The sequence below is a fragment of the Somniosus microcephalus genome, chromosome 1 (genome assembly GCF_052327205.1).
Source record: "Somniosus microcephalus isolate GS21.2 chromosome 1, FLI_Smic_1.0, whole genome shotgun sequence".
Classification (NCBI taxonomy): domain Eukaryota; kingdom Metazoa; phylum Chordata; class Chondrichthyes; order Squaliformes; family Somniosidae; genus Somniosus; species Somniosus microcephalus.
The window spans coordinates 251,989,074-252,016,459 of record NC_140987.1 but is presented as its reverse complement, the minus strand read 5'-3'; the positions used below and the strand labels follow the sequence as shown (position 1 = coordinate 252,016,459).

The window sequence follows — 27,386 nt, the reverse complement described above, 5'->3', positions numbered from 1 at the left end:
AGTTATTGTAGTCTTTGGTTGTAAGGACCCTAAGTAAAGTGAGCTTTGGTGCAGTTATTGCACAGAACTGTCCAGAATATCTGAGACTTATCTGGCTCAGATGGGCTGCAAAGATAGCAGGTGTAAAGCTTAACATTAATGTAATAATGTGCTCTTCAATACTGGTACTATGAGGTTGTGTACTAGGAGCATTACTGAGGCAGAGTAGAGTGAGCTTTTTCTACATCTGACTTGTTTATTTGAGAGCTTGAAGCTAGGTGTCAAAAATGGAAATTTTCCATTCACTGACACAAGCATCGTTTACCTCGACATCTTGTCTTCCAATGAAGCTGCAGCTTATGAGGACACTTGAACTCCTAGAGTAAATTCTAACCTTATTCGTCACTCCAAGCATCTACAGTTCTGTATTTATACATTTCTTTCTTTGGATATTGAAATGTTTCCAAATATTGCTAGGCATTTGACAGCATATTTATTGCATTTCGTAGCCATCATGAGCATAGAAAACAATACAAATTAGTTCATTGGTCAGTAATCATTGACAATAGACTACCTTGATTGAAATATGTTTGCTTTGCCATTTAAGCTTATCCTAAAAAATATTGTTTCAATATTCCATGTTGCAGGAGCCGTAGATGTAGCACATCGCAGTCCAATTGCATGTTGGTTCAGTGGCATGCTTTGCTGCTTTGGTGGAGCAATTCTGGCATCTGTACTTCTAGGCGAACCTCCCATTGAACCTTTCACAAACAACAGAAATATAATACTGGCTTCTGTAATTTGGTAAGTGTGGAAAATAAATATATAATGGCTTTTAGTGGCTTTCAACGTTTAAAAATAAGGAGGCCATTTGGCCCATCTCGTCCGTGCTGGCGTCTGAAAGAGTTACCATTTAATCCCTATCTCCTGCTTTCCTGTACCATTTTAAGTTTTTCTTTTCAGATATTTATCCATTGTTTTTTTAAAAAAAAAAAAAAAAAAAAATCTTGTGCTTCCACAACTGTCCTGACAGCCCCTGTGTCTTTTTAAAATTCTCCTAATCTCGCCCTTCATTCCTTTTGTTGGTAAACTTATGCCCTCTAGTTACTGACACACAGACCAGTGGAAATAGGTTTTGTTACAGTAAATATGTGAAAACATTCATAATTTAGAACACCTGATCAGATTTTTTCTTGGCCTTCTCCATTCTCTGGTATTGTCGTTGTAAAACTCTTTGCCATCTCCATAGCCATGACATTCTTACTAACTTACGGTGCCTAACATTCGAACTGCAGCCTACCTAATGATTTGTACAGGATTAATATTGCTATTTGCTTTGTACTCTATACCCCTATTTATAAATCCTAGGAACCCTTATGCATTTTACAGCTTTATTAACTTGACATCTCACCTTAAAAGATTCGTATAATTGAACCTTTAAGTTTCTCTGCTTTTCGACTTTTTAAAAAAAGTTTTACAATTTTAGTGTATACTAGTTGGTCACCCATGTCGTTGCACACGGGAAGTCAAGACCAAGTGAAGTGGGGTTAGGAGGCAGGGGATAATTGGACAATGCACACAGATCTAGTGAATCCCCACTTAATAGTAATAACATTCCATTCTCATTTTATATTATTTATAGTTAGATGGAAAATTAAAGCTATTTGAGAAGCAGAGTATAAGAGTGGATTGGAGCATAGCAATTTCTCTGCAGTACAGGGTGAGATGCTACAGCACCACTGTCTGGAGGGTCTAATTACAGCTTGACAAGTTTACATAGGCAATTTCTATTATAAATGTGCACATACAAATTTATAATGGAAACAGGAAGTGTGTGCACATATTAGATTAAGATTCATATTTATTCCCTCTTATTTTTCTTCCCAAAATGTATCCACTCTCACTTCTGCAAGACATCTATCTGCTACATCTACTAACCTTTTTTCATCCTGACGTCCACTACAGTTGTCTTCACAGTTAACCATGCTCCCTATTGTTGTCTTTTGATATTGTGGTACATACCTCAGTCCAGCAAACATCTATTCACCACTACTGTTTCCTGTCCTTTACCCAACTTGCTGTACATTCTTTTATTACTGTAATACTGTGCACCGTAATGTCCTCAACAAACATTCCATGTAAAAAATCCAGTATACACATGTTATGAATTTGGCTTTGCTGTAGACACCTTCTCTGGTTCAGTTGTATGAGTTGCTTCTGTAAATGGTCTCCGCATCTGGAGTTGACTCTCACTACCCTAATATTTGCTTGTATGATAGCATAACCAAGGGACTAGCATTCCCTTGTGATCTGGACCGGATACTCATGTTGTATTTCTTGAATCCAAAGTTGGACCAAGGAATCACTTGGTGAGACGAGACTGGATATGAATCATTAAGCTGCTTTATTCCCCATCTGATGAACATGCAGAGCATTAGTTTTGATTGGAATTACTTATTTCCATCAATATAACTTGTCTTCATGTACTGTAGTAATATAAAAATAATGAACACTCAACACTTCTGGCCCTCCCTGACTTATCTCAGCATTCAAGGATGCTCGCTGTCTGAGCCCTGTGACTTTCACTCTCTGTTTCAGTACTACTTCCTCAACTATAACTGTCCTATCTAATTGCTCCTTCTCTTTCCATCTATACAACTTGCCTTCATGTAATAATACAAAATAATGAACTCTCTACACTACACCACTTCAGTCAATTGTTATGTCTGAATTGAAGCTAATTTTCTATTGTCTCCTGCATTCCATCTTTCTCACAGCCTTTTCTGCCTGACTGCTTTTTTTTAAAAGCCAGCCTAATCTTGTCTCTGCCCATGTTTCTTATTTCTGACTGTTCACACTCTGAAAGAGATCAAACACCTTCCAACACAATGAGTATGAAGCATTTAGCAATTTACTGAGACAAACGACAAAGCATCTCAACTGCCTATAGAAACATAGAAGATAGGCGCAGGAGTAGGCCATTCAGCCCCTCGAGCCTGCTCCGTCATTCAATGAGATCATGGCTGATCATCCAAATTCAGTACCCTGTCCCTGCCTTCTCCCCATATCCCTTTAGCCTTAAGAAATATATCCAACTCCTTCTTGAATATATTTCATGAACTGGCCTCCACCGCCCTCTGTGGCAGAGAATTCCACAGGTTCACCACTCTCTGGGTGAAGAAATTCCTCCTCATTTCAGTCCTAAATGGCTTACCCCTTATCCTTAGACTATGACCCCTGGTTCTGGACTCCCCGGCCATCGGAAACATCCTTCCTGCATCTAGTCTGTCCAGGCCTGACAGAATTTTATAGGTTTCGATGAGATCCCCTCTCAATCTTCTAAACTCCAGTTAGTATAAGCCCAATCGACACAATCTCTCCTCGTACGTCATTCCTGCCATCCCAGGTATCAGCCTGGTGAATCTTCGCTGCACTCCCTCCATGGCAGTTAACCTCAGATAAGGCGACCAAAACTGCACACAATACTCAAGGTGTGGTCTCACCAAGGCCCTGTACAACTGCAGCAAGACATTCTTGTTCCTGTACTTGAACCCTCTTGCTACGAAGGCCAACATACCATTTGTCTTCTTAACCGCCTGCTGCACCTGCATGCTTACCTTCCGCGACTGGTGCACAAGAACACCCAGGTCTCTTTGCACTTCCCCTTCTCCCAACCTATTGCCATTCAAATAATAGTCTGCCTTCCTGTTTTTGCCACCAAAGTGGATAACCTCACATTTATCCACATTATAGTGCATTTGCCATGTTTCTGCCCAATCACCCAGCCTGTCCAAATTGTACTGGAGTTTCACGACATCCTCCTCACAGCATACCTTCCCACCCAGCTTTGTGTCGTCTGCAAATTTGGACATATTGCATCCAATTCCCTCGTCCAGATCATTAATATATACTGTGAACAGCTGGGGTCCTAGGACCGATCCTTGCGGTACCCCACTAGTCACTGCCTGCCACTCGGAAAACGATCCGTTTATTCCAACTCTTTGCTTTCTATCCGCCAACCAGTTCTCTGTCCAAGTCAATACCTTGCCCCCAATCCCATGTGCCTTAATTTTGCACGCTAATCTCTTATGCGGGACCTTATCGAAAGCCTTCTGAAAGTCCAAATATACCACATTTACTGGTTCTCCCTTATCTATTTTACCAGTTACAATCTCAAAAAATTCCAGTAGGTTAGTCGAGCACGATTTACCTTTTGTAAATCCATGTTGACTTTGTCCGATCCCGTCACTGCTTTCCAAGTGCTCTGCTATTACATCTTTTATAATGGACTCTAGCATTTTCCCCACTACCGATGTCAGGCTTACCGGTCTATAATTCCCTGTTTTCTCTCTACCACCTTTTTTGAATAGTGGGGTAACATTAGCTACCCTCCAATCCATGGGTACTGTTCCAGAGTCTATCGAGTTCTGGAAGATGACCAGCAATGCATCTACTATTTCTAGGGCCACTTCCTTAATTACCCTAGGATGTAGATTATCAGGCCCTGGGGATTTATCGGCCTTCAGTCCCATCAATTTTCCTAACACCATTTCCCTACAAATACTGATTTCTTTCAGTTGCACCCTTTCATCAGACCCTATGTTCCCCAGCACCTCTGGGAGGTTATTTGTGTCCTCCTTTGTGAAGACAGAACCAAAATATGTATTTAGTTGGTCTGCCATTTCTTTGTTCCCCATTATAAATTCCCCATATTCTGACTGCAAGGGACCTACGCTTGACTTCACCAATCTTTTTCTCTTCACATATCTATAAAAGCTTTTACAGTCAGTTTTTATGTTCCCTGCAAGCTTACTCTCATATTCTATTTTCCTCTTCTTAATTAATCCCTTTGTCCTCCTTTGTTGAATCCTAAACTGCTCCCAATCCTCGGGATTATTGCTTTTTCTGGCCAATTTATATGTCCTCTCCTTGGATCTTATGCTATCCCTAATTTCCCTTGTTAGCCATGGTTGAGTCACCTTTTTTGTTTTATTTTTATGCTAAACTGGTATGAACAAATTCTGTAGTTCATCCATTCGGTCTTTGAATGTTTGCCATTGCCTATCCACCGTCAACCCTTTGAGTGACATTCCCCAATCAATCCTACCCAACTCGCTCCTCAGACCATCGTAGTTTCCTTTATTTAAATTTAGGACCCTAGTCTCTGAGTCAACTACTTCATTCTCCATCTTAATGAAGAATTCGATCATACAGGTAGACTACCCTTTTATCCGAACTTCCAAAAACCAAAACCCTCTAAAAACCAAAGGTTTTTTCGGTCAGCGTAAGTCGTGCGCACGACATGACCAGAGTGGCGCATGACTTACGCTGAGCAGAGGGTCAGCGTAAGTCGTGCGCACGACACCCCCGCGCGGACCCCCGACCCCCACCGACTTACGCTGAGCAGAGGGTCAGCGTAAGTCGTGCGCACGACCCCACGCCGACCCCCCCCCCCCCGCGGAACCACCTGACTCTCTTCCAAAGGCTCGAAAGCAACGAGAGCTCTGAGCCCGCGGTGGTGCTGGCCCCTGTTCCGACCGAGCACGACGACCTGTTGGTGGAAATGCGGAACTTCATTGCATTCCAGGCTAGCAGCGACGGACAAGCCACGACTGCCGACCCACCCCCCCCCCCCCCCCCCGCCGACGCCGACCACCCCCCCCCCGCGGGCCCCCGCTGACCCACCTTCCGAAATTTTCCGAAAACCGAAACACGGCTGGTCCCGAGGTTTTCGGATAAAGGATAGTCTACCTGTATTATGATCGCTCTGACCCAAGGGGCCTCGTACAACAAGATTGCTTATTAATCCTTTCCCGTTACATAATACCCAGTCTAAGATGGCCTGATCTCTGGTTGGTTCCTCGACATATTGGTCCAGGAAACCATCCCGTAAACACTCCAGGAATTCCTCCTCCACAGTATTGTTACTAATTTGGTTAGCCCAATGTATATGTAGATTAAAGTCACCCATGATGACTGCTGTGTCCTTATTGCACGCTGCTTTAATTTCCCTTTTAATGCCATCCCCAACCTCCACCTTACTGTTTGGAGGTCCATATACCACTCCCACTAACGTTTTCTGCCCTTTAGTATTTCTCAATTCTACCCATACAGATTCCACATCATCAGAGCTAATATCCTTCCTTACAATTGTGTTAATCCCTTCTTTAACCAGTAATGCTACCCCACCTCCCTTTTCTTTTTCTTTTTGCCTATTTTTCCTGAATATTGAATACCCCTGGATGTTGAGTTCCCAGCCTTGGCCATCCTAACATAGAAACATAGAAGATAGGAGTAGGCCATTCGGCCCTTCGAGCCTGCTCCGCCATTGAGCCATGTTTCCGTAATCCCAACCAAATCATATTCGTTTACCTCTATTTGCGCAGCCAATTCATCCACCTTATTACGAATGCTCCTCGCATTAAGACACAAAGGCCTAGAAATTCAGTATAGCCACTTTTGGGGCGGTAAAGTCAGGCGGCCGCTAAAGTTTGCGCCCGCCGGAAAGTGGAGGGCAGTTCGCCGAAATTCAGTAGCTTTGGCCAAGGAGTTTGCTCGAGCGCTAAAACTGGCGATGCACGGCTATCCTTAGGCGCTAAGCCGGCGGTGCAGACTGATACCGCCGAGGCCGGGCGCAGCGCAGGTGCGGTCATGTTTTGATTGACAGCAGACACCCTGGCGCCGGCCAGCTCTTAAAGGGGGAAGGGTCGACTTGGTCTGCTGCCACGCCCTGGATACTGCAGCCCTCCAGCTAGACCTAAACACTGCTGCTGGAGAGAAATAGCGCCAGGAAGGATGCAGAGGGCCTGTGAGCGAGCGCAGCGCTTCTCTGGCCATGATTTAAAGGTGCTGGTTAGGGCTTTGGAGAAGAGAAGCCATATCTTGTTCCCGGACAGTGGCAAGAAGCCTCCCAACAGGGTGTACAGGAGAGCCTGGAGGGATATCGCCCAGAGGGTCACAGCCACCTGCGATGTCCCCCGGACTGTTGTCCAATGCCGGAAAAAGTTTAACGACCTCACTCGGATTGTCAGGGTGAGTACCCTTTCCAGTGTCCTCCTCATCCTTGCATGTGCACCTCACATTATGGGCAAAGGGACCTCAAAGGCCTAATGGCCAGCCCTCATCCAGCAGCTATGGCACTGGCATGAACATCAATTGCACTTTCTGCACTTTACACACTGGCCAAGCTATTCGACCATGGGAGGCAGTGCACACAACAACAGGGCACCACACTATACTTAGAGGCCGTCCTTTCTCTTGCAGGCCAAGCTGGCCCAGAATCTGAAGAGCCGGACTGTCACCGGGGGAGGCCGTCCCCAGTTCCAGCAGCTCAGTGACCTGGAGGAGCGCGTGGGTCGACTCATGGGTGCCCGGGTGATTGGCCCCGTTGCAATTGGAGATGCCGACCCTGTGCTGGGCCCCAATGGTAAGGACATGACCTTTTGGACCTCTCTCGTTCCCCTTGCGCTTCAGATCTACATCCTTTGCCACTGTCCGACCAATGCGCAGAATGCCACCACTCATGCCTCCCTCGCTGACGCCCTGTCCTCACTCTAAAGCTACTCTTGTGCCTTCCTGCTTTCAGCTGGTGAGGAGGAGGTCCCTGAAGCTGCGAGTGTCAGTCCCTCGGAAGAGGAGGACAAGGAGGAGCAAGAGGAAGGCGGCCCATCGGGGGAACCCTGATCCGCGCCAGGGGATGGCAATGGAGGGGACACGTCTTCCCTGGAGGAGAGCCAGGGGGAAGTGTTGCAGGGGGGTGTAGCTCCTGTGCCCAGTGGCGTCCAGCCACGCGGGAAGGGTCGGGCAGCTCGGCTGCCTTCTCCCCAGAGGGAGAGTCCGGCCTCCAGTCCGGAGACGGTCCTCGCCCAGGAGGTGCGCCTCCTTGATCAAATGTCCATGGACTCGGATCGTCGGCACACCGAGTTCATGGGGGTTGTGGCACGGTTGCCTGAGGCCATTGAGTCCCTGGCTCATAGTGTGTCCGATTTCGGGGCCTCACAGGCCAGGGGTTTCGAACAACTCGCGGCAGCACAGGCCAGGGGTCTCGAACAATTCGGGGCATCACAGGAAGCGAGTCGGGCCGAATTCGGGGCATCACAGGACGCGAGTCGGGCCGAATTGAGGGCAGCACAGGACGCGAGTCGGGACGAATTCAGGGCAGCACAGGCAGCGAGTGGACAGTTGATCAGTGGTGCTGTGCAGTCACTGGCTGGTCTGATGCGGGCACAGACCAGGGCAGTACGGGCACTCTCTGCCACACTCGCTGTGTCAGGCAGGCATCGCCAGGGCACCCGCCGCGCTGCAGCAGCACAGCGGCCTGGCCTTCACCAGATTGCTGCGCTTGCTGCAGTGCCAGCCCGGCCGAGTGCCAGTGTCTCAGGCGAGCAGCGAGCGCCTGGCATCAGCCAGCTTGCCCCCATTGCTGCAGCCGCCACTGCCACTCCCCCAGCGAAGCTGCGACGAGCTGCTGGAGGGACTGATGCTGCCCAGCTGCAGCAGTCAGCAGCCGGCCCCTCGAGGGCCAGAGCTCGTCTAGGCCGACCCCCAAGGGCATCTGCCGTCACGCAATGTGCCCCTCGGGAGCCTTCCCCCAGCCTTGCAGCACCCACAGGGCCCAGGTTGAGGCGGAGCAGCAGGTCAGCCAGGGGCCGGAAAAGCCTGGACAAGGACTCGCCCTCTCGGCACACAAAGTAGAGTGTGTTGGCAAATGTTTTTTTATATGGGGGTGGTAGTGTTGTCTATGGGGGGGGGGTTCTTTTGGTAAGGCCGAGGATGAAGGCCATTTGGATGGACAAGTTTTGTTATTCCTCCCCAGGTTGTGGGAGTGAGATATGTTTTTGACTTTTTTGGGGGTGTTGTCTGTTTTTGGGTTTCATGTGGGAAGGGCCCTGAGTTTGTTCAATAAAGCTTTTTCTTTATTCAGCTTGTCCATGTGTGATGTTTCAAGTGGTTGTTGCGTTAACCGGCTGAGGGCTTGCGGAGCGGCTGCATTCATGTGCCTTCATTGCCACAAGCCATTCCCTGACGGGGCCTAGAAGTGTCGTTCAATAAGCCGCCGACGGATGGCCCTTGGAACTTGTGGCTCCCTCCTGGGCTGGTACTCCTCCTCCTCCTCCTGAGGTGGTGGTCCAACGTGAGGTGGCAGTGCCTGAGTCCTGCGGATAGCCAGGTTGTGCAGCATGCAGCAAACGACGACGAACTGGGAGACTCTATCCGGTGAATACTGCAGAGATCCGCCGGAGCGATCCAGGCAGCGGAACCGTTGCTTGAGGACGTCAATCGTTTGCTCTATGATGTTCCTTGTGGCTTGATGGCTTTCGTTGTATGCCTCCTCAGCAGGGGTCCTGGGCGCGCCGAGCTGGGTCATGAGCCATGTACACAAAGGATAGCCTTTGTCCCCGATAAGCCATCCTCTTGGGGGAGGCTGTGCCTGGAACATGTCAGCCACAGTAGTCTGGCGCAGGATAAATGCAGCGTGGCTGCTGCCTGGAAAGCGGGCATTGACAACTAGGATGCGCTGCCTGTGGTCACACACCAGCTGTACATTGAGGGAATGGTAGCCCTTCCGGTTGCGGTAATCCTCGGCATTGTCGATAGATGCCCGCAAAGCCACATGTGTGCAGTCAATGGCGCCCTGCACCATGGGGAAGTCGGCGATCCTCGCAAATCCGACTGCACGCTGCTCCTGCCTCTCTAGGGTCATGGGGAAGGAGATGAATTGGTGTCTCCTTGTGAAAAGGGCATCGGTGACCTGCCGGATGCAGCGATGCACGGCGAACTGGGAGATGTTCGCTATGTCCCCAGCAGCGGCTTGGAAGGAGCCGCTTGCATAAAAGTTCAGAGCCACCGTGACCTTCACTTCCACCGACAGAGACGTCCTGCACATCAGCTGTGGACGCAGAGCTCTGTGAAGCAGCTGGCAGATCTCTGCAACCACCTCCCTTCTGAAGCGCAGCCTCTTAACACACTGCGCGGCAGTCATGGTGAGATAGGACACCTGCTGGCGGTATTCCCTGAGTGGGTAAGGCCTACGTTGCCAACGCCTGATGCCCCCTCTGCGTCTAGGCATGGCTGCCCCTCTCACACAGCGTCTGCGAGCCCTTCGCACATAATGCTGGGACTGAGGGTTGGAACCCCATGCAGCCCCCATAATATACTTGCAAACAATGAAATCACAATGAGGCAAATTTCCAAGCTCTGGCCAGAAGCCAAAAATACCTCTCCTATGTTGGGCCAAATCAGTAAGGTCTCTTCCTTGGTCTCTGTCCAGAAATCCATTGCAGAAAAGTCATTGCAGCAAAATGGCTGGCCTTTATAGTTCAGTGTAAGTGCCCTTTAATTAGCGCTCCCCGAGGCCCGCAGGGCCTCTGCTGCGTTCCACTTCACAGTTCTTAACACCGCCACGCCCACATTGGGCGGGCGCGACTGAAGTTCCGGTTTGGGGCGCACAAAGGGCGTTGCACGACGAAATGACGTCATAAGTTGCGCGCGCAAACACTTTGCGCCGGCGCTAAATGTCTACTGAAGTTGGGCGTAGGCGCAGATCGTCCTGCGCCCGGGCGCTAAGTGCCTAGCGCTCGAGATCTACCCCTCCTAAGGCGCTAACGGCTGGCGAACGCAACTGAATTTCTAGGCCAAAGCCTTCAGGCTTGTTTTTTTAATGCTCTTAGACCTATTAGAATTATTATTTACTGTGGCCACGTTTGATTTAAACCGTTGATTTCTCTGACTGCCACTTTTGTTTTTCTCCTTCCTATCTTTTTTGCTTTTATCCTTGTTTCCCTTTCCTGTCTCCCTGCTCAGGTTCCCAACCCCCTGCCATTTTAGTTTAAACCCTCCCCCAGAACACTAGCAAACACTCCCCCTAGGACATTGGTTCTAGCCCTGCCCAGGTGCAAACCATCCGGTTTGAACTGGTCCCACCTCCCCCAGAACCGGATCCAATGTCCCAGGAACTTGAATCCCTCCCCGTTGCACCATTCCTCTAGCCACGTATTCATCTGAAATATCCTTCTATTTCTATTCTGACTAGCACGTGGCACTGGTAGCAATCCTGAGATTACTACCTTTGAGGTCCTATTTTTTAATTTACCTCCTAACTCCCTATATTCCGCTTTTAGGACCTCATCCAGCTTTTTACCTATATCATTGGTGCCTATATGCACCACGACAACTGGCTGTTCACCCTCCCTTTCCAAGATGTTCTGCAGCCGCTCTGAGACATCCTTGACCCTTGCACCAGGGAGGCAACACACCATCCTGGAGTCTTGTTTGCGGCCGCAGAAACGCCTATCTATTCCCCTTACAATAGAATCCCCTATTACTATCGCTCTCCCGCTCTTTTTCCTCCCATCCTGTGCAGCAGAGCCACCCCTGGTGCCAGAAAGTTGGTGGCTGCTGCTGCTTTCCCCCGATAAGCCATCCCCCCAACAGCACTCAAAGTGGTGTATCTGTTTGAGAGGGGGATGTCCACAGGGGACCCCTGCACTACCTGCCTGCGCCTAGTACTCTGCCTGTTGGTCACCTATTCCCTTTCTTCCTGTCCAACCTCTACCTGCGGTGTGTCCAACTCCGTAAACGTGCTATTCACGTCGTCCCGAGCATCGCGAACGCTCCAGTACGCATCCAATCGCAGCTCCAGTGCCGCAATGCGGTCTGTCAGTAGCTGCAGCTGGATGCACTTCCTGCACATGTAGTTGTCAGGGACACCGGAAGTGTCCCTGAGTTCCCACATATCGCAGGAGGAGCATACCACGTGGCCGGGCTGTCCTGCCATGACTTACCCTTTGATTTAATTTAAATTCAATTAATTAATCAATCCCACTAATTACACTACAGTTAAATGGTTTACCAACAGTCCCCGCTACACCAGAGAGACCTTAGTAACTATAAACCAGAGTTAAAGTTTAAAAAAGAGAAATACTCACCAACCAATCACTTACCTGCTTCCTGGTGACGTCACACTTTAATTACTTTTTACCTCTCTCTCCAGCTGCCCCCCCCACCCCATTCCTTTCACTTGCAGCAATATACTTGGGTTTGCTTCACAGCAAGTTACACAACTTTAAAATTCACTCGCTCCACCACTGGCGCACTGTGGCTGCAATGTGCATCATCTACAAGGTGCACTGCAGCAACTTGCCAAGGCTTCTTCGGCAGCACCTCCCAAACCCGCGACCTCTACCACCTAGAAGGACAAGGGCAGCAGGCGCATGGGAACACCACCACCTCCAAGTCGCACACCATCCTGACTTGGAAATATATCGCCGATCCTTCATCGTCGCTGGGTAAAAATCCTGGAGCTCCCTCCCTAACAGCACTGTGGGAGTACCTTCACCACACAGACTGCAGCAGTTCAAGAAGGCGGCTCACCACCTTCTCAAGGGCAATTAGAGATGGGAAATAAATGCTGGCCCTGCCAGCGACATCCACATCCCAGGAACAAATTAAAAAGAAAAAAAAAATTCCTTAGTGAGAGTGGTCAGAAAATCTCAAACTTTGACGATGCAATACATTTTCATTATCAATACATTCCGTTGTTTCCTCAAAGAACTCTTAATAAATTTGTCAATACAACTTGTCTTTTATAAATTGATGTTAGCTGTTCTTGGTTAACCCGTGTCTTTCAAGCTGAGTTTTAATTTTATCCTGCACAATGGCTCTAAGTTTACTTATAACCAATGTCAATCTGAACGATCTAATTTCCTGGTTTAACCCTTTTTCCCTTGAACAAAGGTGTCACACTGAGAGCTCTTCCGTACTCTGGCACAACTTACATATCCAAGGATAATTGAAAGATTATAGTCACGGCCTTTGCTATTTCCTCTCTCACTTCCCTTGAAATTTGTGAATGCTTGCTGTCGAGGCCTAGTGTCTTTTCCAGAAATGCTTTCAGTACTACTTCCTTATCTATAATTATTCTATCTAATTTCTCCACCTCTTCCTCTTGCAATTTTTTTCATTCCCACTATCGCACTCTTTAAAAATGGCAGCAAATTACTCATTCAGTATTGCTGCCATTTCTTCATTTTCCATGCTGGGTTTCCTAACCCTAACCCTTTCTTTAACTATTCATTTACTTTTTTTATATTCAGTTCCCACGGCTTATAGTGGGTGCGTTGGTGTCAACGCGATTTGCCCGCTATAAGCCGTATCCGGTTATTCCATAATAGGTTAAGTCTCCTCATTTCACTGCACTAACAGACTGAAGATAACTAACATACTCCTGACCAGCTGAACACGGAAGTTTATGAATTCACAGCCAGTTTTAATTGTGCTTTTCTCTTTTCCTCTCTTCCCCCTTTACGGCTCTATTTTGATGCCGTTGACGAATCTAATTACCAAGATGATGGGAATATTTCTCAAATGCGGGAGATTAACGAGCTGCAAATTCATTGAAGGACCTATTGAACTGCTTGAAATAGCCGGTGCGCTTAATATGTTATCTTTGTAATTGACTTCTATGGTACTGGCAAATGGAGTGCGCCATTTGCCGATATAGGCAGCTGCCTGTGATAGCGTGGGTGGCAAGTGGTGTGAACTGTATATAAAATCCTTGCTCTATTCCTTCTTTGTTTCCCTTTTATTTTCTGTATTCTGCTTGATTTTCTTTTGTATTATTAACCCTAGATTTGGTTTCTGCCTATTTAAGTCTCATAATTTCTGTACTCCATCAATTATTTCCAGCTTTTGTGGCAACCCATTTATTGTGAGACTATGCCTAGTTTTCATTCCAGTCATCTCCTGAAGAAAGTTGTATTCTTATTTCCTGCATTCACTGCTGGGTACCTGCAGCATTAGATAGGTTTCTGAGGAGTGGGCAGTAAGATCACATGGGACGATGTCTGTTTTAAAATGTGATTTTTGTCCGTTGCTTGACTTATTTTGGTGCCACTGTTTTTTCTTTAATAGTGTACATGTAATTTTCTTGGCATCATTCTGCACTCTAGGGTTGAACTTTGAATTTGTTTACCATGTGCAAAAGGACCTGTTAAAAAACATGTTTAGCCATTTTGGTGTTAAATGTAATCCTGCCTTTACAATTGTGGATGGGCACAGAGATGCTTGCACCTGAAGCATGTCATTTAATGCATGGCAGAGGTTTTTTGCTGCTACTGTTTAGCAGAGAGGAAACATTTAGGAAATGTTAGGATTTTTTTTGACCTGCTCAGCAGCCAAAAGTTAACTTGAAGTGTATTTGTAAAATTCCTATTTGGATGGATTCTCAATTTTTTTTACCAAGCATTATAGATCTCTCTGATGAAGAGGCTTGGCTTTTTGGTAAATACCATGAAATATAGCGGTAACCTTTCACCGGAAAGATCCATCCGCATTCTAGGAAGCTTGATTTCAGCCTACTAATTTTTGAAACTTTTTTTTGTTTTAAGCAGAAAATCAAGCAGTTTCTCTGAATAGTTTAGAAACTGAAGATCTTGGGGGGGCTCCATAAGTGGGCTAGCTGACAGTTTCTCCAATGAGTAACTGAACTGTAGACCAAAAAGATCCTAGTTCAGTTTGCCCATCTGCTGACTTTACTGATGGCAGTTGTGGTGCCAGTCGGGGCACTATAATCGCCTCTGCACCAATGTTGCTGCTTCGTGATATAGTGACTTGCAGAAAAGTGCACATATTGGGTGAAGTAAAGTGCACTTGTTTCTGTTGCAATGCTCTCCTAGGCTAACACATGAAGAATGGGCACTTAGTCCAGGTATCAGAGGGTGGCCATTGCCTGTGCATCAGTACCCCTGCATGGACTTAACACCTTAAGGAGAGGAAGGTGTGGCAAAAAAATTGAACAAAAAACCCCATCAATAGTAAACAAATTTGTTAGATTTGAATTTTGCAATAGACATTTTCACTGTAGACACATTTGGGTTTATATATTGTGCTGTGGAAAAAAAAAACAGTCCTCACCCCTATTTTTATTTTTCAATGTTTTTAGGTATTTGATATTCTACTGTCCATATGACAAATTCTACAAATGCTGCAATTTTTTACCATCCAAGTTATTTATAGCTGGTATGAAAGAAGTAACAAGAGCCCGCAAAATTGTTGGAGGTGTAATGGATGCGCACAGCCGCTACAGAAATGGCTGGCTTGCCGTGATTGCTGTTGGATGGGCTAAAGGTAAGAGGGCTCTTTCATTCTTGGTTTGTATCATGTGCCATATTTAAATTTTATTTCTTTTTGGTATCCTCCCCCTCTCTCGTCCCCCCCCCCCCCCCTCTCCCCTTTCAGTTCTGAAAGCACTGATTCATGTGGCACTGTTCCATTGGCACCAGCTGGCCTCCACTACCTGGATAGAACTCAGGAGAAGGAATTCTGGCTACTTTTATTTCTTCTTTCCCTGGGCAGTGCGCTACCGACTGTGCCACCAGGAGAGGCATAGTTGAGTAAGTTGGGCGGGGTGGGGTATGATTCCATTGCAAAATAAAATTATGGTGGGTAATATTAAGTGTTTCTGCCTTTTGTAATGATTATCAGCTATTACCACTACTGTAAATGTTATTACCTCTCTGCAAATCATTGTGGTCTATTTCCAATTTAAAAAAAAAAGAAAAATAACTTGATATCTGTTTACAGTTTATGGTGTATACCAAATTTCTTTTTCCACAGGTGCTGGTTCTGGGCTGATAGCTAACTTTGAACAACTGGTGCGGGGTGTCTGGATACCTGAGAGAAATGAGTTGCTGAAAATGTCCTAGTACGTAGTGGTAACATTTGCATTGAATTTGTTCTAAGCAGTTCTAAACTGAAGTAAAGATGAAAAAATCCCTTCCAAATCGTTTCAGATTCTTAGGCTGTCTTTTCTCAAGAAATTGCATTTGATCTTATTGCCCCATTTAGTTTTTTCCCCATAGTAGATAGTACTTAGTAATGTAATTGTATTTTACAACTGGGAACTGAAGCATCTGGTAAAGGCTGTAAACTATGGCAGTACAATTTTATTGGAAATGTCATTACTTGTGGGATTTTAAAAAGAAAATTACAAAGATCAAAGTAACTTGCTTGAAAAAAGCTTGTCCAGAGCCTAAAAATCCTAAATTCATAGTACAAGTAGACAAGATCAAATGATGGCAAGTCTGGTATACCAAAGATCTCTAACACCTATATTGCAAATGATTTTTTTTTTTCCCTCTGGTCCGTGGAAAGAATGTTACATTCTTCCCCGTTTTTCGATCTCCACATACAAATGGAATGTCCTGTCATCTTGCAGGGAGAGACCAGCACTAGGTATGCGTGTGCGTGCTCGCTCTTGAGAACTTTCCATGATGGCTTACCCGCACCAGATAGACTCTAGCCACCTTGATTCTGCTACAAGCCTTTTGAAGCTGATTCCACTTCCAGATCGGACAGTGAACATAGTTTTAGTAGTGCATGTTGTCCAATCACCTTGCATTTCTTCCACTAAAAAGCATCACTTGGCTGATGAGCCATTCATGTAGATTGGCATTTTGACACTTTCATTTGAGAACAAGACTTCAGGTAAGACTGTTGCTAAAAAGAGGTTGGAAAATTGCATAGACCTACCTGTATTAGTCTATGACAAAACTTGGTATGGAAAATTGGAGCTCATTTTACATTTTGGCCAACATGTAGAGGAATAGCCTCAGCTATTCACAATCTATATCGATGATGTAGATGAGGGGACCAAAAGTAATATATCCAAGTTTGCTGATGTAAGTTGTGAGGAGGATGCAAAGAGGCTTCAAGGGGATATAGACAAGCTAAGTGAGTGGGCAAGAACATGGCAAATGGAATATAATGTGGAGAAATGTGAAGTTATCCACTTTGGTAGGAAAAATAGAAAAGTATTTTTTAAATGGTGAGAGATTGGGAAATGTTGGTGTTCAGTGGGACCTGGCTGTTCTTGTACATGAATCACTGAAAGTTAACAAGCAGGTACACTAAGCAATTAGGAAAGCAAATGGTATGTTGGCCTTTATTACAAGAGGATTTGAATACAAGAGGATTTGAGTATAAGAGTAAAGATGTCTTACTACAATTATATAGGGTCCTGGTGAGACCATACTTGGAGTATTGTGTACAGTTTTGGTCTCCTTACCTAAGGAAGGATATACTTGCCATAGAGGGAGTGCAACAAAGGTTCACCAGACTGGTTCCTGGGATGGGGCGATTGTCCTATGAGGAGAGATTGAGTAGACTAAGCCTATATTCTCTAGAGTTTAGAAGAATGAGAGGTGAGTTCATTGACACATACAAAATTCTTACAGGGCTTGACAGGGTAGATGCAGGGAGGATGTTTCCCCTGGCTGGGGCGTCTCGAACCAGGGGTCACAGTCTCAGAATAAGGGGTCGGCCATTTAGGACTGAGATGAGAAGACATTTCTTCTCCGAGGGTGAATCTTTGGAATTCTCTATCCCAGAGGGCTGTGGATGCTCAGTCGTTGAGTATATCTTATCTATCTAATCGTAACCAGGGAATCACCTGTAATGGCTTCTCTTCCCGCTCCCGCATCATTACCTCTGGTGTACCCCAAGGATCTATCCTTGGCCCCTCCTATTTCTCATCTACATGTTGCCCCTTGGCGACATCATCCGAAAACACAGCGTCAGTTTCCACATGTGCGCTGATGACACCCAGCTCTACCTCACTACTTCTTCTCTCGACCCCTCCACAGTGTCAGAATTGTCAGACTGCTTGTCCTACATACAGTTCTGGATGAGCAAAATTTTTTTCCAATTAAATACTGGGAAAACTGAAGCCATTGTTTTCAGTCCTAGCCACTGACTCCATCCCTCCCCCTAACATCTGTCTGAGGCTGAACCACACTGTTCGCAACCTTGGTGTCATATTTGACCCTGAAATGAGCTTCCGACCACATACCCGCAGCATAACAAAGACCGCCTACTTCCACCTCCGTAACATTGCCCATCGCCGCCCTTGCCTCAGCTCATCTGCTGCTGAAGCCCTCATCCATGCCTTTGTTACCTCTAGACTTGACTATTCCAACGCACTCCTGGCTAGCCTCCCACATTCCACCTTGCGTAAACTTGAGGTCATCCAAAACTCGGCTGCCCGTGTCCTAACTCGCACCAAGTCCCGTTTGCCCATCACCCCTGTGCTCGCTGACCTACATTGGCTCCTGGTTAAGCAGCGCCTCAATTTCAAAATTCTCATCCTTGTTTTCAAATCCCTCCATGGCCTCGCCCCTTCCTATCTCTGTAATCTCCTTCAGCCCCACAACCCCCCCCCCTGCCGAGATATTTGTGCTCCTCTAATTCTGCCCTCTTGAGGATCCCTGATTATAATCGCTCAACCTTTGGTGGCTGTGCCTTCTGTTGCCTGGGCCCTTAGTTCTGGAATTCCCTGCCTAAACCGGTCCGCCTTGCTACCTCTTTCCTCCTTTTTAAGACGCTCCTTAAAACCTACCTATGGTTAAGAAGGCAAATGGTATGTTGGCTTTTGTAGCGAGAGGATTCGAGTACAGGAACAAGGATGTCTTGCTGCAGTTGTACAGGGCCTTGGTGAGACCACACCTTGAGTATTGTGTGCAGTTTTGGTCGCCTTATCTGAGGAAGGATGTTCTTGCTATGGAGGGAGTGCAGTGAAGATTCACCAGACTGATACCTGGGATGGCAGGAATGACGTATGAGGAGAGATTGGGTTGATTGGGCTTATACTCACTGGAGTTTAGAAGAATGAGAGGGGATCTTATTGAAGCTTATAAAATTCTAACAGGACTAGACAGACTAGATGCAGGAAGGATGTTCCCGATGGCGGGGGAGTCCAGAACCAGGGGTCACAGTCTAAAGATAAGGGGTAAGCCATTTAGGACAGAGATGAGGAGGAATTTCTTCACCCAGAGAGTGGTGAACCTACATAAGAACATAAGAAATAGGAGCAGGAGTAGGCCAATCAGCCCCTCGAGCCTGCTCCGCCATTCAATAAGATCATGGCTGATCTGATCCTAACCGCCAATCCACTATCACAGAACCATCTCCTGAATCTAACAGAATTAGACACACGAAATAGGAGCAAGAACAGGCTACACGGCCCCTGGGCCCGCTCCGCTACCCACAGGGCCATGACCGATCCGAACCTAGACTCGTGTCCAAATTCCTGCCCGCTCCCCGTAACCCTTAATTCCCTTTACTTCTAGGAAACTGTCTATTTCTGTTTTAAATTTATGTAATGATGTAGCTTCGACAGCTTTTTGGGGCAGCATATTCCATGGACCTACCACCCTCTGAGTGAAGTAGTTCCTCCTCATCTCAGTTTTGAAAGAGCAGCCCCTTATTCTAAGACTATGCCCCCTAGTTCTAGTTTCACCCATCATCGGGAACATCTTCCCCGCATCCACCCGATCCGACCCCTTCACAATCTTATATGTTTCAATAAGATCGCCTCTCATTCTTCTGAACTCCAATGAGTAGAGTCCCAATCTACTCAACCTCTCCTCATATGTCCATCCCCTCATCCCCGGGATTAACCGAGTGAACCTTCTTTGTACTGACTCGAGAGCAAGTATGTCCTTTCTTAAGTATGGGCACCAAAACTGTACGCAGTATTCCAGGTGCGGCCTCACCAATACCTTGTACAACTGAAGCAATACCTCCCTATTTTTATATTCTATCCCCCTAGCAATGAAAGCCAACATTCCATTGGCCTTCTTAATCACTTGCTGCACCTGCATACTAACCTTTTGAGTTTCGTGCACCAGGACCCCCAGATCCCTTTGTACTTCAGTACTTTCCAGTTTCTTGCCATTAAGATAATAACTTGCTCTACGATTTTTCCTGCCAAAGTGCATAACCTCACACTTTCCAGTATTGTATTCCATCTGCCAAATCTCTGCCCACTTACTTAGCCTGTCGATGTCCCCTTGCAGGTTTTTTATGTCCTCCTCACTCACTACTTTCCCTCCCATCTTAGTATCATCTGCAAACTTTGATATGTTACACTCGGTCCCCTCCTCCAAATCGTTAATATAGATTGTAAAGAGTTGGGGACCCAGCACTGACCCCTGTGGAACACCACTAGTTACTGATTGCCAGTCTGAGAATGAACCATTTATCCCAACTCTGCCTTCTGTTAGCCAATCCTCTATCCTGTGGAATTCTCTACCACAGAAGGCAGTTGAGGCCAATTCATCTATCTATATATATATAAAGCGGCTCTTCTGTCTGTGTCCGCCTGGTCTCTATACGTTTGGAAGTTACAGAGCGTACCGACGCGCGTGTCGCCTCAAAAGAAAGCTTGCGATTCCGGACCGGTCATATGTGTCTTTACGTTTCGGCCGGACAAAAATCCCGCCCGCGGTATCCGGGGGGGGGGGAAGAGCCTCGGGAAATCGCGCGGGGGGGGGGGCGCCTCGGGAAATCGCCGGGGGGGGGGGGGGGAGCCTCGGGAAATCGCGCGGGGGGGGGGGGGGCCTCGGGAAATCGCGCGGGGGGGGGGGCCTCGGGAAATCGCGGGGCGCTCGCGCTGACCGCGCATGCGCCGGCCGCGAGAGCCTGGCGCTGGCCACTGCTCAGCATTCCCGCTCTGGCAACGGCACCGGACCTCAGGTAGGCAGGGGGAGGGGCCGGAGAGAGGGACAGAGGGGAGCGGGGGAGGGAGGGACACAGACGGGGAGGGGGTGGGGGTGGGCGACGGGAGGGGAGCGGGTGGGCGAGGGGAGGGAGGGATAGGACAGGGAGAGGACATGACAGGGAGAGGGGGGACACACGGGCAGGGAGACCAAGCGCCCCAAAATTGCCCTCGCGCCCCAAAATTGCCCTCGCAACGCGGGGCTCCCCAGCTAGTTAAATATATTCAAGGAGTTCGATACAGGAACCTCTCGATTTACCGGCACCTAAATAACCGGAAATCTCTGTTAACCGGCAAAATTCAGGAGTAGGTTCAGGTAAGTTTTACTTCATATTAGTGGTCGTTCCTGGATCTGTGGCTGTGTAACCGGGGTTCCTGCACCTGTTGTTAAGCAACAGGGATGCTTGAATCTTGTGGCCGGGGTTCCTGCACCTGTTGCTGTGTACGGAGCTCTCGTACCTTTTACTATACCTTTTTGTAATCCGGACTTTTTGTTAAACCGGCACCACGCCGGTCCCATCGGTGCCGGATAAAAAAGTGTTTCCTGTATGTTTCTTAAGGCTAAAGGGATATGGGGAGAAAGCAGGGACAGGGTACTGAGTTTGGATGATCAGCCATGATCTCATTAAATGGCAGAACAGGCTCGAGGGGCCGAATGGCCTACTCCTGCTCCTATCTTCTATGTTATCTTTTTGACCAAGCTTTTGGTCATCTGCCCTAATTTATGCTTATGTGGATCAGTATCAATTTTTTTGTCTTAAAATACTTCTGTGCAGCGCCTTGGGACGTTTTACTACGTTAAAGATGCTATATAAATGCAAGTTGTTGTTGTATATTTAAGACACAGATGGATAGTTTTTTTGGATATTAAGGGATATGGGGATCGGGCAGGAAAGTCGAGTTGAGGTAGAAGATCAGCCATGATCTTATTGAATGGCGGAGCAGGCTCGACAGGCCAAATGGCCTACTCATATTTCTTGTGTTCTTATGACCTGGGGCAGCATACATGCTTTGGCTAAGCATTATTGTCTTGCCTTGACAGCAAGGTACAAGCATTTTAGTGATATGTCCCAAGCTGCTCTAAAGATCCAGTTCCTCGGAATCCTACAGCCAATTTTTATGACTAATATAATCCTATTTGTATGCAGACTAGAGTTTTTTTTTAAAAAAGAGTAAGAATGTTAGATGATCTACCAAATGATCACCTTCATCCTTCGAAAGAAGTTGAGCATCCATTTACAAAGGTCCTGCCCATCTGCTCTGTAGGAATTGCCAGATTCCTAATCAAAGGACTGAGATTGAGTCAGTCTGTCAACCAAACGAAGTTTAATACTGTTTTGCAGAAGTAACAATCAAAACGCAGGAGAACTAACTAACAGGTCTATGCTCAATGCTGGCTCCACGAGGACTGAAGGAGAGCGCGCCTCCCTCTGACGTCATCACATTTCCCGCCGTTGGGAACGTCACGTGACCCACGTGGTGACGTCATCGCGTTTGGTCTTAACCCTATAGAGACCGCGCTATTTTCATTTCGTAAAACGAATAAAGGTACAGATTCATTGTTACAGATAATTATGTACATCGATATAAGAGTCCCTTGGTGGCTCTGCCACAGTTAGATGATCTACCAAATGATCACCTTCATCCTTCGAAAGAAGTTGAGCATCCATTTACAAAGGTCCTGCCCATCTGCTCTGCTTTTTTCACCTTCGGACCTAGTGTGGCTTTGGGATGCTTTTGTTTACTGTTGTGTTCTTGTGCAAATGCTGCTTTTCCTGGGTTAAGGGTACACTGCAGCGCAATGCATTATACACAATAGAGTGGAGAAGATGACTAGATGCCCACATAACAAACTTCTTAAAGGAACTTTGTCCCAGCTGATGCCTCTCTCCGCTGCTCCCCACCAATCCCCAGATGTCAGTAATTCCCATTTGTAAGTGGACACTGAAGTCCAGTTCAATGGAAGATCATGACGACAGTAACTTTAAAGTGATAAATTAGGGTTGTCACACACTGGTCTCATCATTGCATCATTCCTCATGATGTTACAATCGTCCTTGCGCTAGGAAGGGGAAAGTTAGCCAGGGTTCCTGCTCCTACCAGAGAGTGAACACTTGTGGATGTTGGAAATGCCCATCGAACGTTTGTGACGAGATGCAAAGAATGGCTTATTTACACTGATGTTAAATGTGCAGTGTAACTGAGTTGGTCAACTGAAAAGTTATGACTGCTTTGTTGTCTCTGTAGAGACAATCTGTTGGAAGTTTTTAACTTACATTTTTTCGTATGTATACTAATTATCCTGTTTGTGTTACAGCGGAACGAAGGTAACTCTGATAGGAGCTGTACTCTTTACTTTGCAGCAGATGAATTATCTGCCTATTACCAGACACAACCTGATATTTTTGTACACTATGTTTGTAGTTTCCACAGAGGTATGTAAATAAATGTTATTAAAGTGTGATTTTTGCTATAGTTGTATAAATTCGCAGAAAAAATTTGGGGTAATATAACTGTAGGTAATCCCTTTTATTTAGCTTGTGAAACCATTTAACACTTTGCAGCATTTGCAAGTTCGTTATGAGTCGTTATTGTACTGTCTGGCTTTATGTATTCTCTAACATTTTTGGGGTAGGAAACTAGCAAACTCGTTGATGTCAGACTGGTATTGAAATTTTTATTGCACCTCTAGTACAAATCGTGCCTGATGTATCTAGGAACACTGAGTTTGTCTTTGCTTGGGTTTTCTACAGACCGGCAGAAATGATTTGGACCTTGAGTGCTGCATAAAAATACTTTTTTCCCCATGAATGCAATTTAGATGAAATAAAACCGGGACAATGTACTTGAAAATGTTAGTCTTTAGAACCCTGAGCATTTACACTTTTGGATTTCTTCTCCAGGCACCTATGGTTTATTTTTAATTGGGCTGATTACATTTTATATTTGATACAGCAGGTTATATCATTAGCATGCTAGAGTTGAGAAGGTGAGAATATTCGTTTTGAAGTAATTACATATTTCTTCCTGTTTCTCGTCTGTGCTTTCTTCTTCCCTCCCTCCCCAAGCCTGTGTCCTACCACTTATGACACTGCACATATTACATGAGCAACAACTTTATAAATAACCAAAGGAGCATTCAATTGATTTATGGAATAAAACTGTAGCCCTGTGTGGTTTGAGGTTGGATTTGTCATCATGAAAAGTGCCATGATCCAAATGGTATTGCATTTCAGGAGTAAAGGAGTGCTTTACTTGTACGGCTGCTCAGGCAAAATAATGTAATGCCATTTCTATGATGACAGAAAACTGACCACTGCATGAGTCTAGAGGTTTGGCATTTTGTACATTTACAGCTTATTTGATCTTGTATGTGCAGTCTATTTTTCAGCCTTGATGCACATGGTTCAGATGCAATGAATGCTGAGATGGCATGTCTGTTCAGAACTTCTTAGAGGCAATGCCCCACCAAGGGAGTATGTCTATCATATATTCTGTTCATTAGTAGCCTCCACTCTGAAATCTCTCCCCGAGTCAGACTTCAGTGTGAGAGAGGATTATGCCCAGCAGTAAGTGCTGTTATTATTGGTGGTATTGTAATGTTGGTATCGGCTGTTCTAATGGAGTTGCTGGGGGTGCTCATGGTTGTTTCCCTATAAATGCCATGGTGCTTTGAAAGCACAAAAATAGAATGTAAAAGGAAAATGAAATATGTTTTCCCCTCGCATTAAGTGACTACATTGGCTTCTACTGAATTTTATTTCAAATGCTGCTGGGTGAAGAAAAACATTTATTAAAGCTTCACCAGTGTTTTAAGTTTTTACTAAAATTGATGGTACTTGCTGCGGATGAGAGGGGGGAAAACTGCCCTATAAACAAATAACTTCAAAGGATTTTTCTTGAAATTTGTGTAATTTCTATAACAATAGGACACCTACTGGAAACAAACTCTTTAGATTAGCCAACCAGTCGATGACGACAATGAGTATAAACTCTAGCTATTTTGGCATCACTGGTGCAGTGCTTTCTACTTGGAATGTACCTTTTCCGTGCTTAAGCCTATTTTTCTGTCTGGCAGACTTGTGGGAGGGAAGGGAATGCTTGATTTTAAGGGAAGGTTTGCAGGAAGACCGAAACAGCCACGGTGAAAACCAAGCATGTTTGGATATTTCTTAATGTGTTCATTTATATATGTTTTGGTGTGTACTGTAACTTCACTCCCTAATGATACTTGTATGGTGCTAGAAATAAAACATTTAAGAGCTTATTATATGATCTAGTCACAATAAATCAACTTTCCTTCAGGATGAATAGCAAATTGAAATTTAAGTATTTAAGAACATAACATAAGAAGTAGGAGCAGGAGTAGGCCATACGGCCCCTCGGGCCTGCTCCGCCATTCAATAGGATCATGGCTGATCCGAATCTAGACTCGCATCCACTTCCCTGCCCTCTCCCCGTAACCCCTAAGTCCCTCTATGCTTTTGTTTATCCCAGTGTTTTCTAAGTTTCATGATCAGTTCAAATTAAATTTCCAGGTGTTTGATTAGGATTTCTCAGACTTGAAAATTCATTTTCTATGTCATTTATTAAAGAGGAAGTGCATCCTATTTCAAATCCATCAGATATTCCATTCTGAGTTAGAACACTTGAATATTGAAAGAATAAGGCAGCAAAACTGGGTCCACCTCCTCTCTCCGTTTTCCTGTTAGCTTCAACAAATCCTGTGGAACATGAAATGCTTCAGTGAGATACACGACACTCTGATTCAGTTTCTTGCCTATTCCTTCTGCTGCTTTCTATATACAACTCTAAACTCGAGGACTCTGGAGTATGTGATTCGTTCTTCTACCAAAGTGTTTTAAATATCAGCAGATCTTGCTTGGTGTTGCTTATAGCGATTTGGAGGTTATGCTCTTGCATTGGTGGGGATGCAAATTTCTGCTGAAAGGATTGGAAAGAGATGTGTTCAGAGACACTGGAAAGTGCTTTGGTTTCATGGAAATCTAGTGCTTTCCTTATCCAGTACAGATAGATAAATTTGTTTTCTTCACATGCAATAGTTACATTAAACAAAACAAAACTAATTTGCAAGAATCATGAAGGGTGGTTCAGGACATTTTGGCTGAATAATTTTCATGTTTGTCGGTAGCTTTTGCTGACCACTTTTTTATTAGTTGATTTCACAAGTCCTTAGCAATGTTTCACGGACTTTGATACATACATTCCCTACTTGATTTGTGGTTTATTGCTGTTTTTTGAATGACTTCACTAGTGTGCAAATGTGACACGAATTAGCAGTTATTGAATGATTATTAATTCAGGTAGCAATCCAACAGTGCCTAGTGAAACAGCTCTCAACCAAATCCCCGTGCTGTAAGAGCGCTGCTCAGCTAATGAGCAGTGTCGTGTAACAACTACTGCTGTCTGGCAGTATAAACAGCTGATCAGTAAATTCCAAAATTCTTAATATTAAGCGTGACTTTTTTTCTTCCCTGCCCTTTTAGTACATCTGAAACATCTTCGAACTTTAGCACTCTTCTAATTTTTTAATTCACATTCAGTTTGCCTCTTGTAAAGCCTTTTTAAAAAATAAATAAATCAATAAATAAATTTTTAAAAATTGCCATTAATATCTATTTAGATCAGTTCTGTGATCTCAAAACTGCAGTAATAACCTTTTGGATTTATTGGGAACCTTTGTATTTACCAGGCTATGGCACAGTTGACAGCTGCTAATAAGTTGTATATGAACATATATCCTTTTTGTTTTTTAGGTTGCCATGCTGTTTTTAACATTTATATTCCTTTGGCATTGATCAGGCTGCTCTGTACAATTTGGCAAATATATCATTTTGTATTTTAGGTTGCAATGGTGCTCTTTAACATTCACCATTCCCCTTTTGCACCCATGGAAGTTGCTTTGTACCATATGGCATTTAGTTGGCAATCCAGTTCCACTGAACAACATTTTAAAACAGAAGCTTCTGGTAAAGGAGAAGCACTGGAGAAACAGTGCCCTGCTCCTTTGGGTGCGACTTTTGAAGACACTGAAATTGTCAGAAGGAGGAAGACAAAGAAGGCTGAATAAGATGCTCATCAAGAATGGCAGGATCCAAGAGGCTATCTTTCTGTTGGACTTCTGTTCCATTGAAAGCCTTTGTGTGAAGTTTGAAATTAAGAAACCCTTTTGTAGCACAAACATTAAGAGAATAGTCATCTGCAAAATAAAATGTACCTAGGTACTATTGAAAAGTCCTGCAGAGTTCAAGTAGACAGCTACATAAAATAGACTAAAGTTATTGGAATAACATTGACTCTTGTTTGTGGTGGTTTTATTTTTTATAATGTTACTATGGGTTTAAGTGGGAAGTACATTTGATGCCTGTGAACAACATTTGAGGGTCCTTCATTTAGTGTAAGGAAAAAGTTGCTGTAATTTAGTATTTATACAAAGATTAAAATATTTAAAAAAATTGTAGTGAATTTATGGAAATCCTAGGAGTAATTATTCCTGTTTTTAATTTTACAAGTGCCAGAAAATATTGGAATTGTACATGCCACAAAATGCAATGTTTTTAAGATGAATAGTTAAATGATTGAAAAACAAACTTTAAACTCTGGTATGTAAAATGGCAGCCTATTCTTGAATTTGAGAGCCAGCTCTGACATTCTAGTTACCCTTTGGTAGTCTCGACCAGATTGCTGGTGAAAGAAGGGAATACACCTTGGTTGACACTTTTGCGTCACTTGAGTCTACCTTCCAATATGCTATCTAACAAAATATTCGGAAGAGGAACTAGTTCCTGCTGCTGACTCGTGAATTTGATGGGAGGGGGTAACTCAGACAAGT

The 27,386-nt window shown here is 45.1% G+C and overlaps 1 protein-coding gene across 3 annotated transcripts in view; it reads left to right on the top strand.

Moving 5' to 3' along the window:
- The window catches only part of LOC147124711 (trimeric intracellular cation channel type B-A-like), a 44,465-nt gene extending 17,703 nt beyond the window's left edge, over positions 1–26,762 (top strand). For all 3 annotated transcript variants that reach the window (XM_085991974.1, XM_085991980.1, XM_085991985.1), the window contains exons 2-6: positions 627–783; positions 14,921–15,105; positions 15,595–15,682; positions 22,851–22,968; positions 26,400–26,762. In XM_085991974.1, coding sequence (XP_085848100.1) covers positions 627–783; positions 14,921–15,105; positions 15,595–15,682; positions 22,851–22,968; positions 26,400–26,624 — 773 coding nt within the window. In that variant the 3' untranslated portion in view covers positions 26,625–26,762. The remainder of the gene's footprint in view (positions 1–626; positions 784–14,920; positions 15,106–15,594; positions 15,683–22,850; positions 22,969–26,399) is intronic.
- The last annotated feature ends 624 nt before the right edge of the window (positions 26,763–27,386 follow it).